General features: G+C 41.0%; 1 protein-coding gene across 2 annotated transcripts in view; it reads right to left on the bottom strand.

The window, feature by feature from the left end:
• The window catches only part of DDX4 (DEAD-box helicase 4), a 54,175-nt gene that overhangs the window by 7,647 nt on the left and 27,251 nt on the right, over positions 1 to 19,277 (bottom strand). For both annotated transcript variants that reach the window (XM_066614370.1, XM_066614371.1), the window contains exons 8-19: positions 18,454 to 18,543; positions 16,867 to 16,956; positions 16,212 to 16,250; positions 15,795 to 15,842; positions 15,215 to 15,259; positions 12,483 to 12,625; positions 7,727 to 7,879; positions 5,824 to 5,978; positions 4,140 to 4,269; positions 1,547 to 1,713; positions 924 to 1,069; positions 96 to 195 (exon numbers count right to left, since the gene is read on the bottom strand). In XM_066614370.1, the coding sequence (XP_066470467.1) occupies positions 96 to 195; positions 924 to 1,069; positions 1,547 to 1,713; positions 4,140 to 4,269; positions 5,824 to 5,978; positions 7,727 to 7,879; positions 12,483 to 12,625; positions 15,215 to 15,259; positions 15,795 to 15,842; positions 16,212 to 16,250; positions 16,867 to 16,956; positions 18,454 to 18,543 (1,306 nt within the window). The remainder of the gene's footprint in view (positions 1 to 95; positions 196 to 923; positions 1,070 to 1,546; positions 1,714 to 4,139; positions 4,270 to 5,823; positions 5,979 to 7,726; positions 7,880 to 12,482; positions 12,626 to 15,214; positions 15,260 to 15,794; positions 15,843 to 16,211; positions 16,251 to 16,866; positions 16,957 to 18,453; positions 18,544 to 19,277) is intronic.

Here is a 19,277-nt window from a genome sequence, read left to right as displayed (position 1 = left end):
ATTTGCTATACCTACAACATACTAACCCAATTCCCAGGGCAACTCTAAAATAGCTTCATTATCAATTATTGAGACTTGTAGGATAGAGATATTACCCATGAATACTTGTTGTTGATATATTTTCTTGGCAAAGAAATGTTGCAAGAAAGTCTGCTTTTTTCTTCGTTTCCACAAACACCATGGTCCGCTTATCCCCTGTGAATAGGTAGGCATTGACAGTCTAATATGCTTAACTATCAACATAATATAAAAGTAAACCAATAGCTTTCAAGTATCAGTAATATTGATGCTCCATACTTTTATTAAATATCTAATTCAAAAACTCAGGAAGCATGTATGTTAGATCCCAAATGCTTCAATTCACTATGGCTTTTTCCTGTTTAAAGAGCTCTTATCTCTAACATGCTATAAACATGCAAGTAGGGTCTGTGCTATAACTAATCTTTTTATACAGCCCATAGTTTTTATATACTATTACCACCACTGTACTATATTACTATTAACATCTTTACGCTTCACAATGCAATTTCATATCATTTAGCACAAAATACAGAGTAGAGCTATACTACCCTTGTCAAAGTCTGCAGATACTCTATTAGAGAATGTAAAAATCTGGAAAGATGCTTTTTCCAAGGCAAGGCTCATCCCAGAACCTACAAGTATTTTAAGGGTTGCACTGCTGCAATTGCCATTGCTATACAATTCAAACCAACTGAAATATACCAACATTTTAGAGAGCTCTTCTCCTCCCACCCTTGCTTGTCACTTGTACCTTTTTAGGAGCTCCCTTTTTTGTTGTGCACCACACCCAATTTTAACAGGAGATAGCTAAGATTAACAAAACCCTACTTCAGGGTGTTGCATGTAGAGAGAGAGAAAAGATTATTTTTGAGAGAGGAGGTTATTCAGTTAGAGTTACTTACGAATGCCACTGAGAATCTCTACAAGTTTGTTTCTCTTATCATACTGATTTACTTGAAGTATAGTCTGCTGAACATCACTGCAAGCTCCACCCACTTGTCCAACAACAACAAACAAGTATTCAGTCTTTAAAAATTCTCCAGCCAGCCTGAAAATGAACAAAAAACCTGAACTATTTCCAGTTAGGAGACATTTTATCAGATAAGTAGCTTCAAAGTGAAGATGTTACTGTTACAGCACAGAAATAAGTGGGAAAGTGATAAGGCAGAACTAGGTTTATGGTATTCTCGTGCGTGTTTGCATAACATCTATGATCTTAAAATATACCTGTTAGTCTCATGTCAAAATGGATTTTCAAAGACTATTCTGAAAGACGAGTAGCAACTATGGAGTACATTTAATTTGATATTGGTAGACAGCTTCAAATGCTAAACTGTATTGACTAATATACTGTGCTATTTTACTTAAGTGAACAAGAACCAACACTTCATTAAGGAATTTTGATAAAACAGATGCTATCATTTTAGAAATATTATATTCTGCTAGCATGTTTTCTCACCAATTCAATAATCTAAAATTTGTAATTCCATTATCTATGTTCTCAAAATGAACTGCTAACAGATACCTCTGAATTTCTTCTGGGAAAGTTGCACTAAACATTAGTGTTTGGCGCTCATCTTTGGATGGCATGCCTGGAGAGGAAATCAACTTCTTCATCTCTGGCCCAAATCCCATATCCAGCATACGGTCAGCTTCATCCAGCACCAAATATTTTAGTTTGCTCAGACCAACCTAAAGAGTTCAAACAAAAAGTAGTTAAGCCAAGAAGTAAACACTCTCCTCCTCTGACAAATTACAGCTATACAAATTTAAGCAAAGTGTCTCCATATTCCAGACAAATTTGCTATGATAATAAATAATAAATAAATACCTCTGTCTGACTAGACAGAATTAGAGGTTCAAAACCAGAATCAGAACCTCTGGACTATTGCCATTAAGTGGAAACAAGTCTCAGAGTACAATCCAAATTCACCCTTCTGCCATCACTCTGCTGGCCTAGAGTGTCACAAATGTGCTGTAAGGCACATTTGCAGCTACTCAGGAGTTGGCTGTACCAGGCTACCAGCGCCACATCCTGTCCTAAGGCCACCAGTAGAAGTAAGTATTCTGCTAACCAGTGCAGGAGCTGGGAGAGGGTGGCGGGAGGGCATTTCTGGGCAGGGAGAGGGCAGAACAGTGGTTGGGGCAGATCCAAGAGAGGAAGATTGGCAGAGGCCTCCTCCACTATATCCTAACTTTCTTCCCAGGCCATCCTACATTAGAGGTTACAGGCTGCTCAGACTTCTGCCAGCCATATAGCTGGTGGAGATCCAAACAGTCCCATAAGGCTGGCTGGGGCATTACTCCCCTTACCTGAGGAGACCTCCAACGGCCTCCTAACCTGAAAAGGATACAGCACAGGCCATGAGGCCTGGCTGCGCCAGTGCAGCTTAGGATTGGGTTGCCTATGAAATAAATATAACTTGCTGCCATTTCATGTTGAGGTTCAGGGTGTTAGAAGAATGATAAGCCTCAAGAGAAATCTACTGAATGCTTATGGGCCACAAAAATCTGTGAAGCAACTGAGGACAGTGTATAGGTTGGGTTTCCCTCATCCAAAGTGCTTGGGACCAGAAGTGTTTTGGATATTAGATTTTTCTAGATTTTGGAATACTTGCATGTACGTAATGATAGATCTGGGGTATGGGGTCCAAGTCTAAATGCAAAATTCATTTATGTTAACAAGGTTTCTTTATAAACCTTATATGCCCTATAATAAAGGGCACACTAAATTTAATGGCGGCTAATGTTGAACAAACCTCAATTAGTCTGCCACCTAGTGGCAATTGTAGACCAGATGCTTGCTTGTATGTCAGCCTATCAACTTTGAACAAAATATGAGCCAATATATACCAACTGCAGGTATAACCGAATTATCCACAATTTTTTAAACTTCGGTTTTATCTCAACAGGATGAGAAGGGCCCTTTAAATTAAAGGGAAACAGTCCTTTAACAATAGCCTCCTTAATGCAAGAGAGGGCAGCCGAATTAAATTCATCAATCATTCTCTCTCCAGGCACTTACAGAACAGCTTTAGAACAGGGCAAGCAATCCTCCCCCTCCAGAGCACATGAAAGAAAAATAATCACTTTGCATTCCTTCTCAGCACTGTGCTCTGGGTGAAGGGAGGGGTTGCTGGCTCAGAGTAAAGCCTTTCTAAGCACCTGGAAACCAATTGATGGATTGCCTGCCTAATGACTGCCTTACATCACAAAGGTCAGCAAGGCTATTTTTAAATCACCTAACAAATGGACATTGTTTTTTAAATGGATTTGCTTTAATGCGATTTTTGCTATCCTCTTCTGGGAATGGAATTCTCACAAGACTCAACCTGTACAGCAATTGTACTTATTGCTGCTAAACAAATTATTTCCTACAGCAAAACACAGAATACAAGTTGCCTCCACTGCCAATCTCAGCAAGTTCATCCACAGGAATGTAGTCATTCAGTGATCACAATCAACACTGTCATTTCAGCAGAGATTTCCCACTAAACATGTAATGCAATTGCCAAGGGTGAGTAAACCTGCAGCCATTTGAAGGTTTAGTGGAAGATGTGCCCTCATCTTTCAAGAAATCATGACTCCTAGCGAATGGAGAGAGGAACATCTCAGTTGCACCAAGTAGGATTAAGAGGTAACCCCTCCCCCCAAAACTCTCTCCACCCACCTGTAGAGATGATCCTCTCCCCCTCCCATGAGTCAGCATAGTATCTCACTGCTAAGTAATAGAGCACATGCTTGAGAACCTGGGAGGGTCACTTCTAGTCAGTATAGAATACTGGACTATATGAATCAGTCAATTTAACTTAACTTGAGCTTTAGAAAAGGTGGCATATAAGCCTTTTTAAATAAATAAAAACTCTCATGTTTCTCAGCTAGATAAGTGCAAACACACGCAACAGTGACCAGCATTCCTCTTTTTGTTATTCTGGTCTTCCAGCCAAAAGAAAGAATGCACTAACATGCTTTCCTTGATCAAAAACTATAACTATTTTGTCTATAAAGCTGCCTACGATACATGATCTTGTCCTTCTGCTAGAATTCTAACTCATTAATGATCAACTATAACAATACTACTTTGTAGACTTAAAAAACCTTGACATGCAAAAGCCTACCTTTTCTCTACCTATGACATCCAAGAGCCTTCCTGGGGTAGCACATAAGATATTACAGCCTTGCAATATCTGACGAATTGAATGACCCGTTTGTGTACCTCCATAAATCACAACTGGCCGTATACATGTTCTAGACAAGAAAATATAAGTTACAATTCTCTTTTACCAACATGACATGTTTGCACTGTTTATGATCAACATAACTTCCATTATGATCAGACGCTGTCTTAACAAAAACATGTATTTATCTTAGGTGTTTCCTGCACTGACAGAAAGCACATCATGTTCCCCTGATCTTCCTTCATTTCTGCTTCCCTCTGACCCATACAGTCCTGTTCTGGAGGGTCCCCCAAGCCACAGCAGCAGATTTGCATGGGGTTGCTACATTAAGGTACAGACATTCACTTGTACAAGCTTCCTTTTCTCGCATTCTTTAGGATACAACATATTCATAATACACTAGAAACATTCTAATAATGCTACATTACTTACAGTTTAAAACAAATAGTGAAATGACAATATAGCAGACATATAATAGTCTAGTTATCTAATATAAAATCCATTCAACATTCTCTCTACACTTTTAACATACCTAGAGTACAAATACTGAGCAAGCCCCTATTGAAATGCACAGAGAACGTGCAGTTGTAGTATGTTATGAAAGGCATCCAAACTGATATGGTCACATTTTAACCTTCCTATACTTTGGAAAAATTGTCTGATATTGGGGTCAAGATTCCCATTTTAGTCTTTTAAAATTAAAACTGTAGACTACAACACAAAAATGTAGGTATGTTCCAGATCGTTTATAACAAGAGATACAGATACCCCTAAACTATATGGTATATATAATTTCCCAATGTTAAATTTTTATTGGTCAGTACCCCAACTCTGGTACTTCTCCCTTCAATACAATTTTCTGAAAATATGAATAAACGTATAGAAGGTTAACATTATTAACTTACTTGAAGCATCAACACCAAATAGCTCCTGTGATATTAAAAGTTTTCACTACATTTGGGTCATTTAGGGCCCAATCCTATCCAACTTTCCAGGACTGATGCAACCGCAATGCAACCCTGACTTAGGGGAACAAATATTCCCTTAACCAAGGTAAGCCTCGAGGCAAGGCTTACCTTAAGGAGGCCTCCATGACCATCACCTTATTACAGGATGCAATGCATACCCCGTTGGCACAGCTGTATCAGTGATGGAAAGGACTGGGTTCTCAGACCATCTTAATATCTTGCATGTCTTTTCAATCATTAGTTATATACTGGACTGGAGTTTAAATCTTTTGAATGAATAAATGATACAGTCAGACCTACAAACCAAATTCCTAGCTCATCATATCACATATGTCAAACAGTTTTAGTTACCAGTTCCCTTTTCTGCATTCAATTTTCTGGAGCATCCAGCATTTTAGTCATCCAGGAAGTTAAATAATTTGGCAGTTTACCTCAACAGATTGAACTGAACTTCATCATATCAACCTGAGACTGCTTTTCAAGTTACAAGACATTTTTATGTTCTTTTAACAGAACAGTACCCATGGCCTCAATTCTACCAACTAGAAAAGTATAATCTGTTAGGGAGGGAATAGATACTGATTTCTTAAAAACAGTTACATTTTTATATACTGGTAGAAACACTATTTGATTTTTAAGTTTCATTGAACACTTACCCATATGCAAATTTTCTTGATTCCAGAAATATCTGGTTTATCAATTCTCTAGTGGGAGCTACAATTATACATTCTGGTTCTTGCTGCTCTTTGAACTGACTGGCAGTAACCCCTTCTCGCATCATATGAGCCAAAATTGGTATAAGAAAAGCTGCCTAGAAGCCAAAAATTATTTCCAGTTAAGAATTTCCAAACCCCCAAGGACAAGAAATGCCCCTATTTTAAACACATCCTGTAAACTCTGTTTACATAAGCTTATGGAAAGAAAAATCATTTACACAAGTTTTAAAATAACAGCCTTCTATTAAAAGTACCATTGTCAATAAAGCAGATTAACAATGTGCACCCCCATCCCACAAAATGGAATATGGACAAAGTGTGAAGCCAAAAGGCTGCAACAGGAGATCTACGGGTAGTGAAAGTGTCGACCCAATGTGCGGTAGCAGTAAAGAAGGCCAATTCTATGCTTGGGATCATTAGAAAAGGTATTGGGGCTGTTCTTATGTTCTTATGCCCAACTTAAGGACATCCCCTCTAAAGGACAGTCACATCACGCTGCTGTGTAGGTGCAGTTTCATTTTGTACAGTGATATTTTTGGACAGGCAAAACAGTACGGGTTTCTGAGAGAGAGACATACTGGTTTTTGGACAGGCAAAAATTGTGTGTAAAGGAAAGCCAGTAGTTTTTAACAGAATTGTACTTGTGTTCCTCTCCAACTAATACGAATTATAAAGTATTGCACAATGCAACTACTGTAGTACAAATGTAGCCCCCTCCTCCTTCCATCTAAGCTGCTCTAAGATTTGGTACATGACAAAAATGCAGGATTACTACAGAATATACATTCACAAGGGAGTGATTTTCTATTTTATAAATGTATAGAAATATTTCTATATTGTTTTTCAACTGCTAAAGAACATTGTTTACAATTTTGTTTATTAGAAATAGTGTAAGTAAAAAAATGTTTCCACTTACATAAGTACAAACCTCCAAACCTAACCTGTACTTAAGTAGGGGGACTACCAATAAAGTAAAATGCTTGATTTAGTATACCAAATATGTATTTTGCCAGTAAGCAAAGTATAAACATGCGTGTCTTTGTGAACTACTTGTATTACATCAAGCGTCATTTATCCAGCCATTCATAACTAGAAAAAGCATTTTTCCATTTCACTTTACCAATAGTGTCACTGTGAAACTGACTAGAAATTCAACTCTAAAAATAAGTTCAGTTATTTTATAGCTGCTAGTGTTTCTAATTCCCCTGGGGGATGGGGATAAGAATAGGCCCTCAGTTCGGCTGTACTTGTCGTAAGAGGCGACTAAACAGCCACCGGGTAGATGGGACTCATTAGCCTGGGAAGGCAGCTCATCTGAGAGAAGGAAAACTCTGATCCCAAACCTCCACTGCCTTGTGGCTACATCCAGTTATGGAAAAGGCTTCAGGAGTCAACCTCGAGGCAAAATCCGGAGCCAGAGTCCCTGAGGCAGTTCATGGCTGAACAGTTACGTTCTGGCAACTCCTGCGACGCCGCTGGAACCAACCGTATTGGCCTCTGCCTTTCCATTGGACCATTTCAGCGACGTGGAGAGGGGGGATTTGCTGCATGGGAAACAGTCTATCCTCCATATCTACTTTACCCAGGCTTTGCGCACTGGAGAGGACACTGTTCCAGAACCACCATTCAGCGTGTGACACCATAGTCTTCTGAGACTGAAGGATGCCAACAAGTGTTTCTAAACAGTTGCACATTTCAATGTTAGCCCTATTTGTTAATTAATGCACTCATGACTTGAAACATCAGATGTGTAAACACCCAAAACGACTACTGAACAACATGCACACATACACACTCCCAAATTCTCTACCTCAAATAGCAGCATTTGGCATTTTATACTTACTGTCTTTCCAGAGCCCGTTTGGGCACATGCCATTAAATCACGTCCTCCCAGCACAATAGGAATGCTATACTTCTGTACTGGAGTAAGTTTAAAATATCCAGCTCTAGCAATGTTCTTGACTAAAGTTTGACAAAGATCAGCTTCTTCAAAGGTCTAATAAAAGAATAAGCATATTACACATGAATACACATTGAGGAAGCAATTCATGCACATTCACTCGCATTCAGCAACTTGAAGTCCATTAGGAACTCACTCAGCATTTTACTGTTTGAGTAATTTCACACTAACCCAAAGGCCAAAATAGTCACATGAAGTAGATCAACATGCTAGTACAGTGGTATTGCCTGAGGGCCCTGGCCTCTGCTCCTTAAGGGGTGGGGGCAAGGGGGAAGGCAGGGATGTGATCCCCAGGATCGTGCCGCTCAGGGGGGCTTCAGAGACTGGGATGTACTCACCAGTCCCTGCAGCAGCCTTCCCGGGGTGCTGGGAGCCCTGCGCGAGAGCCTGCAGGGCTCCCCAGTTGGTTCGAAGTGACAGTAGAGCGATCATGCTCCACCTCCGCAAAACCAGGCTCCCAGCACCCTGGGAGTTTGAGAACCACTGTGCTAGTAAATTGTGCTGTGGTATTTTAAGGTTCCGCATTTTTCAAGAAGATAAACAATCTATAGTTCCTTTATCCTTGAAAACTAAAAACTAAAAATCCAAATACTAACTGGGTTTACTAAGAAGTCAGAAGATGTTCAAGAATTCATGCTGATTTCAGAACACAGAAAGGCTGAAACTGGAAATATGCTTCATGCGGTCTCCACAATCTACAGCAGGGGTGTCAAACCAGTTTCATACAGTGAGCCAAATAGCATTCATAGGACTGAAGAAGCATCATTAAGCAGAAGTGATATAATTAAGTAGATGGCCAGATACAAGGACTTGGTTCTCGCATAGGGACTCATTAGCTGAAAATGACAGAAAATGTGTAAATCGTGATCATATCTATAAGATATGGGGAAGCCCAATTATCACAGGGGCTGCCCTTTGAGTAGCACCACTTATGCAGAGGCATTAATTTGCAGAGCAACTCTCTGCTGCTGAACTGCAAAGTGAAGTAGCATTGCTGAAAGGGTAGCCCGTGTGATAACTGGGCTCTCCCAGCACCTCAGCAGCATTTCCCTCTCACCCCTCTTGGTCTGTTCCTTCCTCCAAAATATTCCTTGCCATCTGAGACAACTTCTGCCTGCCCCTCCCAGAGCTTCAGCAGAAGTGGTCTGGGAGACCTCAATCATCACATGGGCTGGATGGCTTGTGGGCCTTAGGTTTGACACCCCTGATCTAGTCCGGAATAACTATCTTCACATTCTTTAATTTTACAACAGTGCACAGGTGGCACTTCAGGGTAACATGCTCAATAGATTCCTATTGGAGTGGCAGGACACAGTGGAGGCATTTCTTAAAGATCCAAACTGCATGTAAATTGCTTTTACATTCTTGGTTAGCTGCCTTGGATTTAATGAAAAACAAAAATGAAATAAAGTATCTGTAGACCATAACCAGCAAGTTTTGGTAAAGCAAAAATGATTTAGCAGTCATGCCTCAAATGTAATGCACTCATAATAGAGCAGTGAAGCAAGTTTACCAGAACATTCTGAACTGGAAAGTTTTCCAATGCCCTAAATAGACTGTGTTCTGATTTAGCATGTTTGCCTTACATATAGAAAGCACAATTTAAAAAGCTTCTCATGTTATTTGACTTCCCAACATCCAAAATATCTGAACATAACAAAATTATGAAATAACAATGAAATAACTGAATAGGAAAAAATGTCATGCGGTGTAGTTATTCAGATTTGAGGTTTTATGCAAAACTAATTTTTATTGAAATACTACTTGTACAAATGTAATGACAATGTAGAAGGTACTTCCTTTACAATGCTGTTAAACACACACACACACACACACACACACACACAATGCAGGCTAACTCAGTTTGGCACACAAAATTGCCATAGACATGGTCATCCACTCATTTCAACAGTTAACTCTTTTCTACAGAAATCATTGCAGTACCTCAGTAGTATTATTTATTACTTCTATAACCAAGTTGAGGCAAACCCCACTCAGAGCTACTTTACCTAGATTCTAACGACTCTATGAGCCAAGACAAAGTATCATACCATCTTGTTCACCAATAGTGCTTGTGACAATTACCCAGAAGCAGTTTTGCAAAATAGAAACAAGCTTAGCAGTGCAGTCATTTGTCTATAGTCTATTCTTTTGTCTTGACAGAGTCAAAAGCATTCCAACTTTGTTCACAATGAGCAGGTGATGGTGAAACTTAGGATCTTTAGGGCAATCCTGGACAACAGTCAGGTATTACAAGGTAGAAAAGATACTGTAAGAGGAGACATTGGCTGCTTACCAAATGTCACCTTTTCTTCATTTCTCTTGCGTTGTGCTTTGCAATGTCTGTCATCAGGACTATTTCATCAATGCTGGGGACATTTGTAGTTATGTCCATAATTGTACCAAGTATTATTGTATTGGCAACCTTCAGTCTCGAAAGACTATGGTATCGCGCTCTGAAAGGTGGTTCTGGCACAGCGTCTAGTGTGGCTGAAAAGGCCAATCCGGGAGTGACAATCCCTTCCACACCGGGAGCAAGTGCAGTCTGTCCCTGGTCTGTCTCCCTGGCTATGGGCCTTCCTTCTTTGCCTCTTAGCCTCAGACTGTTGGCCAAGTGTCTCTTCAAACTGGGAAAGGCCATGCTGCACAGCCTGCCTCCAAGCGGGCCGCTCAGAGGCCAGGGTTTCCCACTTGTTGAGGTCCATCCCTAAGGCCTTCAGATCCCTCTTGCAGATGTCCTTGTATCGCAGCTGTGGTCTACCTGTAGGGCACTTTCCTTGCACGAGTTCTCCATAGAGGAGATCCTTTGGGATCCGGCCATCACCCATTCTCACGACATGACCGAGCCAACGCAGGCGTCTCTGTTTCAGCAGTGAATACATGCTAGGGATTCCAGCACGTTCCAGGACTGTGTTGTTTGGAACTTTGTCCTGCCAGGTGATGCCGAGGATGCGTCGGAGGCAGCGCATGTGGAAAGTGCTCAGTTTCCTCTCCTGTTGTGAGCGAAGAGTCCATGACTCGCTGCAGTACGCAAGTGTACTCAGGACGCAAGCAAGTGTACTCAGGACGAAAGCTTCTTGTACCAAGAAGAATATATAAATATCCCCTAACAGCCAATTTAATCTATCGGATAGACGCTGGGATGGGCAATAACAAGAGGCAGGGCCTTGTGGTTGCCCACAGTTATCAACTCCCTCCCTGAAGATCTGAGAGTTGCCCCCTCCCTCAATGTGTTCAAACAGGGACTGAAGACATTTGTTTGGCTTTTGTGCAGTTAGATGGTGGAAGGGTTATGTCTGTTGATGTTATTACCGCTTACTTCATTCCCCTTTGTTCTTATGTCCATCAGCTTGCCATTTAATCTGCGCCATTTATAGTTGCTGCTTATTTTTTACATATTTATGCTCTTTATGCCACTTGTTTTTTATTGCAAGTCTCTTCCATTGTTTTATTCCCAATATATGCAGGGTTTTGTATACTGTGGATTTTTAGTGTGAATATTTTTATGCTGTATTGCAATTATGATTGTTATTTTATAATTGAAGTTAGTTGCCTTCAGCATTCACTATATGAAAGAAAGTTAGGATAAAAGTTTTCTAATTATGGTTATAGACAGCTGCTTGTAATGGACTGCATATCTGGCAACACTGTGAATCAATAAACCATAAAACCAGAACACATTGCCCTACAATGGCTAATTTCTGACCAGTGTCCAAAACCTCCTGCTTTTGGGCAAGGTAATTGAGCATAAACATTGCCTGCAGCTTTCTTACAACTCTGAAAGCAGATTACCGCCAGATAGAGACTTGTGCAATCCGAAGGCAAAGTCAGCTTTACAGCTTTCTTAGAGCCTTCTAGGAAAAACCTATGGTTAAATGTCTATTAAGATAAACTGAGAAATACAAGTTATTGTGAGAATAAAGTAGTGTCTAGTCACCAACTCACAAGTCTCCCCAGAGCCTTGCCTGCCCTGCTGCATTCAGAAGTGAAAAGCAGCCACCGTTGCCTTGCTCAGGCCTGTCTGGCTGCACCACCCGCTTGTCTGTCTGTGTTGCTGCATAAGCCAAAATTTGCTTCCTCGCAGAGGCTCACACATTCTCATGCATAGCAGACACCAAAGGGACATACTGGGGAGGCCCCCGGGCCAGCTAAAACAGCCATGGCTGAGAGGTGGCTTTGGGATAATTTCCCATAGCAACAATATGCAACAGGAGGAGCCTTCCTCTCAACAGCGAGCAAAACAGGCATAGTGCAATTGTGCCTAGTCAGCTTCCCAGCAAACCAAGCCCAGGAGGTTAAGCTTCAGGAAGAAGGGAAAGCAGCGAGAGGGAGGGGATCCTATTGGGATGAGGGATGCTTGAGAAGTGGAGGGTTCACTTTGGCTGGATGGGGTGCACACAGGATGCCAGCTTGCCCACTGCAAGGATAGCAACCTGTTTTCATATGGTGTGGGCAGGGAAGAAGCCAACTTTTAAACTTACTTGCTCAATCTGCAGGTAGGATTGCTCCAGTCGCTTTGCTCCCCTCCCTCTGTGCCTTTTACGCCTATATATGAGATTTATGTAGACAATCTGAAATACTTCTAGTTCCAAGCATTTCAGATAAGGGATACTCAACCTGCAGAACACAGTTCACTAACCAATATTGCTGGCGGAGGATCAAGTCCTGAAACTTCCACAAGAATATTATCATATTTGTCAAAGTTTATCCCTGTCTGGTAATGAGCAAAGATGGCATCTTCATTTTCTGGTGGCGGCGGCGGTACATATGTCACTTTTGGACCTGGAAATACAGGAGCATAAAGTTTTGAAGTAAGATAGATATAAATATACAAAACTTACCTATGCTTGTATACTACAATCAGATAATTTCTACTAGTAGAATTTTTTTTTTTTTTTTTGGCATAGGGTGGAATTAATTCCATCTTCATTTTCACAAAATTTAAACACAGCAAGAAACAAATTACAAATATTTTGCTTCCAGGTGATTTCACAGTTTAATGGTCAATAAATAAAGTACAATCTAAACCAGCATGTATGCTGGCCTAGCTCACTTGCATCATATTTCAGGTGTCACAAACATGCCATAAAGCATGTTCACATCACCTTGGGAGTTGGGGAGGCCAGCGCGACGATACAGGTCAGCCTCCTCACACCAGATCCCACAACAGGCTAGTGAGTTTGTGCCAGCCAAAGGTAGCCAGCACGGGGGGGGGGGGGGGGAGAAGTGGGGCATTTATTATTATTATTATTAACAGTATTTATATACTACTTTCCAACAAAAAGTTCACAAAGCGGTTTACAGAGAAAAATCATTCAAGGCAGAGGGGTGGACTGGGCCCAGGAGGGGGCTGGGAATGAGCCTCTGGCACTTAAGCCAGTTCCTAACCCTCTCCTGAGCAGTTCAGAATTACACCGAGCTGCTCTGATCTGCACCTGCGATTTTGCCCCACTGAGGTGGCTAGGGCATTACTTGGGGTAAGGGGACATAACTCCAAGTTGCACCCCTTTTACCTCCAACCCTGCACTGGTTACTTTTCTAAAAGATGTAGTCCTGACTTTGTGAGTGAGCTCAACGATGGGCTGGGTATGGGTTCTAACAAGCTAAAGCGTTGGTGGTCAAGACAGCTGATCTGAATTTGGTTGTACCTTCCAGATGGTGCTGCACTTGACTTGAGAGAGGGGTTCACAGTTTGGGGATGATGCTGGTCAGGTGGTAGCAAGGGTAGGAGTATCACTGCATCAACTGAACTCTTCTAGTCAAGACAGATTTAGCCAATACTACACGTATAATTGTTAAATAGATTGACTACTCTGCTGTACTCTATAGGCACACTCTTGAAAACATTCAGAAACTTCAACTGGTACAAAATGCAGCAGGAAGAGCCCTGGTTATGACCCCTGCCGGAGAGTACATAAGAACAGCCCTGCTGGTTCAGGCCATAGGCTCATCTAGTCCAGCTTCCTATATCTCACAGCAGCCCACCAAATGTCTCACAAAGCAGCACACAAGACAAGAGACCTGCATCCTGGTGCCATGCCTTGTATCTGGCATTCTGAGGTAACCCATTTCTAAAATCAGGAGATTGCATGTACACATAATGGCTTGTAACCTGTGATGGACTTTTCCTCCAGAAATTTGTCCAATCCCCTTTTAAGGGTATCTACATGCCGAGTAAAGGAATATTTTCTTTTGTCTGTCCTAACTCTCCCAACTCTCAAATTTTAGCAGATGTCCCCTGGTTCTGGTGTTATGTGAGAGGCAAAAGAGCATCTCTATCCACACAATTCCAATTTTTTTCCCCTTATTGGTTACCAGCTTATTTTCAAGTCTTATTCAAGGTATGGTTATATACTTTAAAGTCCTTAACGGCATGGAACCAGGATATTTGAGGGACCATCCCATCCCCTGTAAGACTGCCCATTCTCTTCAGAAGCCCTGCTATGCATCTCTGCCCCCACCACTCATAGAGGTCTACATGCAGGATGAGAATGCACAACAGGGCCTTTTCTACTGCAGCCTCCAAACTTTGAAACTTCTTGCCCTGGTCCCTCTGAGTGTTTTTAGCTGCAACTTGTTTTTCAGTTTGTTAACTGTATATTTTTCTATGTTGAATTATTTTAGTATACTGCTACTGTGAGCTACCTTGGGACCTGAAATGGGGCTATGATTGTCTAGATCGGGGTGGCTAATCTTTCAACTTTATGGCTCCTGGACCTTTAACAACTGTGTGGAAGAGAGAATTTCAGCAGGTGCAGCTTGCCATCCCACAGATGACAAGCTGCACATGCTAAAATTTCCTCCTCTACACAATTGTTAAAAGTCCAGGAGCCATAAAGTTGAAAAGTTTGCCACCTCTGGTTTAAAGAACTAATGTTTTGTTTATTGAACTCCTTACCTGTAAGTTGTTCTTGCAGACACCAATATGTTTATACCATACACTAGTACTCCGCACTTTATGTCTCTCCAACTATATGTATTTTTGTGTTCAGAAGAACAGGCAAACTGTTTTCAAACATATTTGGTGTGGAAAACAGATCTTGAAATTGGAGATGTGTCCAGACATCAAAATACAGTCTCCAAAATCAGGAAATGTTAAAATAATCAGTCTTCCCTTGCATTTGCTGTTTTATAGTATTATGTTAAAAGTTTTGCTTTTCCATAATACAGTACATACAAGAAGCTATCCTAGTCCAACACTAGAATTCAATTAGGCAATATTTTTATCATGAAACAATGTTAACATTAAGGCATTAACACTAAACACAATTATCACTCCTCTGAGGACATGTTTATTTTCATGAAATTTAGTAACTACCAGTTACCTTGACTTCTCTGTCCATTTCATTTATTTGTTTATGTTTAACATACCTGTGCAGTCACCTCCTTCTGCATCACCATCTGATTTCCACATATCTTTATTGAAATAGTTTGGAAGAAGAAATAATGTCAGAGGAACATTTATATAAAAATCTATTTATATATTGACATTTTTGAAGCTTATACAGGTCCAGCCTATTTATACACAGATTTTTTTATATACAGATTTGACTCAACACGAATGGGCCCTGCAAATGAGAAGAAATGTGCTGATCTTTGGAGAAGGGGAAAAATGCACCCCTTTAAAATCAGTTTAAAAAACTGAGTAGTCCTTTAACAGTAGCCTCCTTAATGAGAGAGGGAAAGGGCAGCTGGCTGACAATCCATCAGTCCTTCTCTCTCCACCCTTCCCTTCCCTCTTGAGCATGTGAAAGAAAGATACTTTGGATTGGTGAAGGGAGGGGTTGGAGTGAAGCCTTTCTAAGCACTTTGAGAGAGACTTGAAAGAAACTTTGTTTCTTAAATTAATTTGCTATAGTGTGTTTTTTGCCATCCACTTGGGGGTGGATTCCACCCACACGGAATGGAACCCACAAAAATAATGAGGCTCAACTTGTATGTGAATACTTACTTCTTCCACAACCTCCAATTACTTCTTCGTTGCTTCCTTTGTAACCCCCTGTAAAATTGTATAGAAAGCATTAGGCAGACTTTAACCAAGCACTTTTTGACAATGCAGCTGGAATGGACCATATTTCTATGAGGCAGCTACACTGGAGATCCCTAGATTGACAGGTTAATATGAACCAGAAGTAGATTTGGCTAAAATGAAGCAGAGTACCACACATTATTATAGGTCAAGGAAAATGAAAAAAACTATTCATTTCAAAATAGTTACAAGAGGCAGTTTAAATTTAAAGAACTAAAGAACAAAGTCATTAGCGCATGCACACACAACACCTTCTCTTCAGTCCTTCAAACCACTTCTTTAGACATTTTACAACTACCTACGTAACACTAGAGTGCAAACCAATTGAAAAAGTCTTACCTCTGCCTCCAAATGCTCTTCCTTTATTTTCAAAGTCACCTAAAACACAAGTGCATAGTTTGAAGAGTAATGTGACAAGAGTAAAGCTCAGTGTAAACCAAATTCTACCATTTATTTAGCAGTAGATTTCTCTGTTGCACAAATCTATAATCTTACCTTCTACTAACTGAGCAAAAGGGACACCTTTTAAGATAGCCACTCTTTATCAAGATGAATGCAATAGAGTCTCCTATAGGTCTACAGGAATACCATGCACATTGATCTGGTTAGGTACCAGAGCATGGATGAAAATAAAAAATGGACAAATATCAAAGTATAGCCTTATTTAGTTACACAGTAGTGTAGCTGTGACCTCACAACTTTTTCAAGCAGGTTTATCAGCTGCTGCTGGAGACAGGTTAATGGGTGGAAAGGGTGGGCAAACTGGAGCAAAAGCCTGCAAATGGTTGAAAGAGCAAAGTGAGCAGAGTCGAGAGAACCAAGTCAGAGTATGCCTCTATTTGCTCATGCCCCTTCCTCCCACTCCTGCTGTAGCTTCTTCATGATAGGAAACCATATTTTCATTCCTTTTGCAATATAAACTGCTGTTTAATAAAGTTATCAAAGCAATATATAAATATTTTCAATAAATAATAAATTTTACTTCAGTTCTTACCTGAAGGAATACCAAACCCTCCTCTCCTACAACCAATGAAGCCAGAATTCTGCCTTCCACCTTGCTTTTCATTTTCATCATCTGGTGGAGCTGAAACCAAACAAAATAAAAAGCTCCAGTTTTTGATTTGGAGTTTCTTTTTTAAAGACCGAAAGATGGAATAATCTACAAAACGAATTTACAAAATAGCAGTCCCCCTTATCTACATGAGCTGTCAGTAATAATTATTCAAAAAACAAAGTATAGGCATGCCCCCTTGTTTGTAGGGATTCTGTTCTGGAACACCCTGCGGATATTTGAAACTGCAGAGGGGGCAAATGCCCTGCCCCACAGTCCCAGGGGACCGCTCCCCCTGGAGGGGCCTCTGAGCTCAGCCATCCCTGGCCTCTAAAGAGCTCAGACTGAGCTTAAAGACACACTACTTCCGGTTTCTCAGTGAAACCATCTTTAAAGAAAAGAAGAAAACATGGAATAAAATAAAAAACAACCAACATCCTCAAAAAAATACATTAAAAGTACAGATAAGAAAACCTCTAAAAATGTAGCATGGACAGAGTAGAATATTCTAATTACTTATAGCTCAGAAGTGACGTTTTTAAAGCCTTATGAGGCATTAGAAGGCCCAGGAATCCCTATAGTGGGCGCTCGCAGGCGTGTCTGGACCCAATCCAGAGATAATGAATCTGTGGATAAGGGATCCGCAGATATGGGGGCCCTCCTGTATATGCACAAAACACTTAAGAATAAAGGATACAGTAGATAGAGAGATGCTCTTTACACTCTCACATAACACCAGAACCAGGGAACATCCACTAAAATTGAGTGTTGGGAGAGTTAGGACAGATAAAAGAAAATATTTCTCTACTCAGCGTGTGGTTGGTTGGTCTGTGGAACTCCTTGCCACAGCATGTGGCAACGGCATCTGGCCTAGATACCTTTAAAAGGGGATTGGACAAGTTCCTGGAGGAAAAATTCATTACAGGTTACAAGCCATGATGTGTATGTGCAACCTCCTGAGTTTACAAATGGGTTGTGTCAGATGCAAGGGAGGGAACCAGGATGCAGGTCTCTTGTTGTCTTGTGTGCTCCGTGAGACATTTGGTGGGCCGCTGTGAGATATAGGAAGCTGGACTAGATGGGCCTATGGTCTGATCCAGTGTGGTTGTTCTTATGTTCTTAAGAAGTCAGTGTATTTGTTCAAATTGTCAAAATGCATCTCAAACACAATACTGGACACATGTCCACTGCTAGGTTGTTCAGGTTAGACCTGTCACTTAACAGGACAGTTCAGACAGCACTTTAAAGACCGAACCAGCTCCCTATACTTAGGAATATGCACACCGACACATCCTGGCTCTCTGTCTCTCACATGCAAGCAAATTTGCCTTATCCTGTGTAGAAGTGTTCAAACCACTTCCTACACACCAAAAAAGAAAACCTAGTGAAAGTGGTGGTAGTTACAACCAGGATGTGCAAGTGCACGCTGTTAAATGTTTAAAAGTGGTCTGTACTTGAAAGAGTCATTTGAGTCAAATCCATTTCATTTTACTCCATTACCCATGGAACTAAAAGTTACAAAGAACTTACTTGGAAGCAGCCCATATCCTCCTCTACCACTTCCAGCTGGTCCTCTTCCACCCCCACGAGCACCAGTGCCATTTCTCATCCCTTGGAAACCTGTAATGCAAAACAGTATGTACTAACCATGCTCAAGAGTTACTTAGACACACTGGCTCAATTGAAACATACTCACAAACCATTTTTAATCTTATGTCTAAATTAATAATTGTTCTGGATAAGGTTCTGGCACCATGAAGATGAGTTGACTTATAAAGCCATATGAGGACAGAGAAATGAAAATTTAAAGTAGCTATTTGTATTGGCAACCTTCAGTCTCGAAAGACCATGGTATAGCGCTCTGAAAGGTGGTTCTGGCACAGCGTCTAGTGTGGCTGAAAAGGCCAATCCAGGAGTGACAATCCCTTCCACACCGGGAGCAAGTGCAGTCTGTCCCTGGTCTGTCTCCCTGGCTATGGGCCTTCCTTCTTTGCTTCTTTGCCTCAGACTGTTGGCAAAGTGTCTCTTCAAACTGGGAAAGGCCATGTTGCACAGCCTGCCTCCAAGCAGGCCGCTCAGAGGCCAGGGTTTCCCACTTGTTGAGGTCCATCCCTAAGGCCTTCAGATCCCTCTTGCAGATGTCCTTGTATCGCAGCTGTGGTCTACCTGTAGGGCGCTTTCCTTGCACGAGTTCTCCATAGAGGAGATCCTTTGGGATCCGGCCATCATCCATTCTCACGACATGACCAAGCCAACGCAGGTGTCTCTGTTTCAACAGTGAATACATGCTAGGGATTCCAGCACATTCCAGGACTGTGTTGTTTGGAACTTTGTCCTGCCAGGTGATGCCGAGG

This window comes from Tiliqua scincoides, chromosome 2 (assembly GCF_035046505.1).
Source record: "Tiliqua scincoides isolate rTilSci1 chromosome 2, rTilSci1.hap2, whole genome shotgun sequence".
NCBI classification, from domain to species: domain Eukaryota; kingdom Metazoa; phylum Chordata; class Lepidosauria; order Squamata; family Scincidae; genus Tiliqua; species Tiliqua scincoides.
This window is presented reverse-complemented; position numbering and strand designations above follow the sequence as displayed.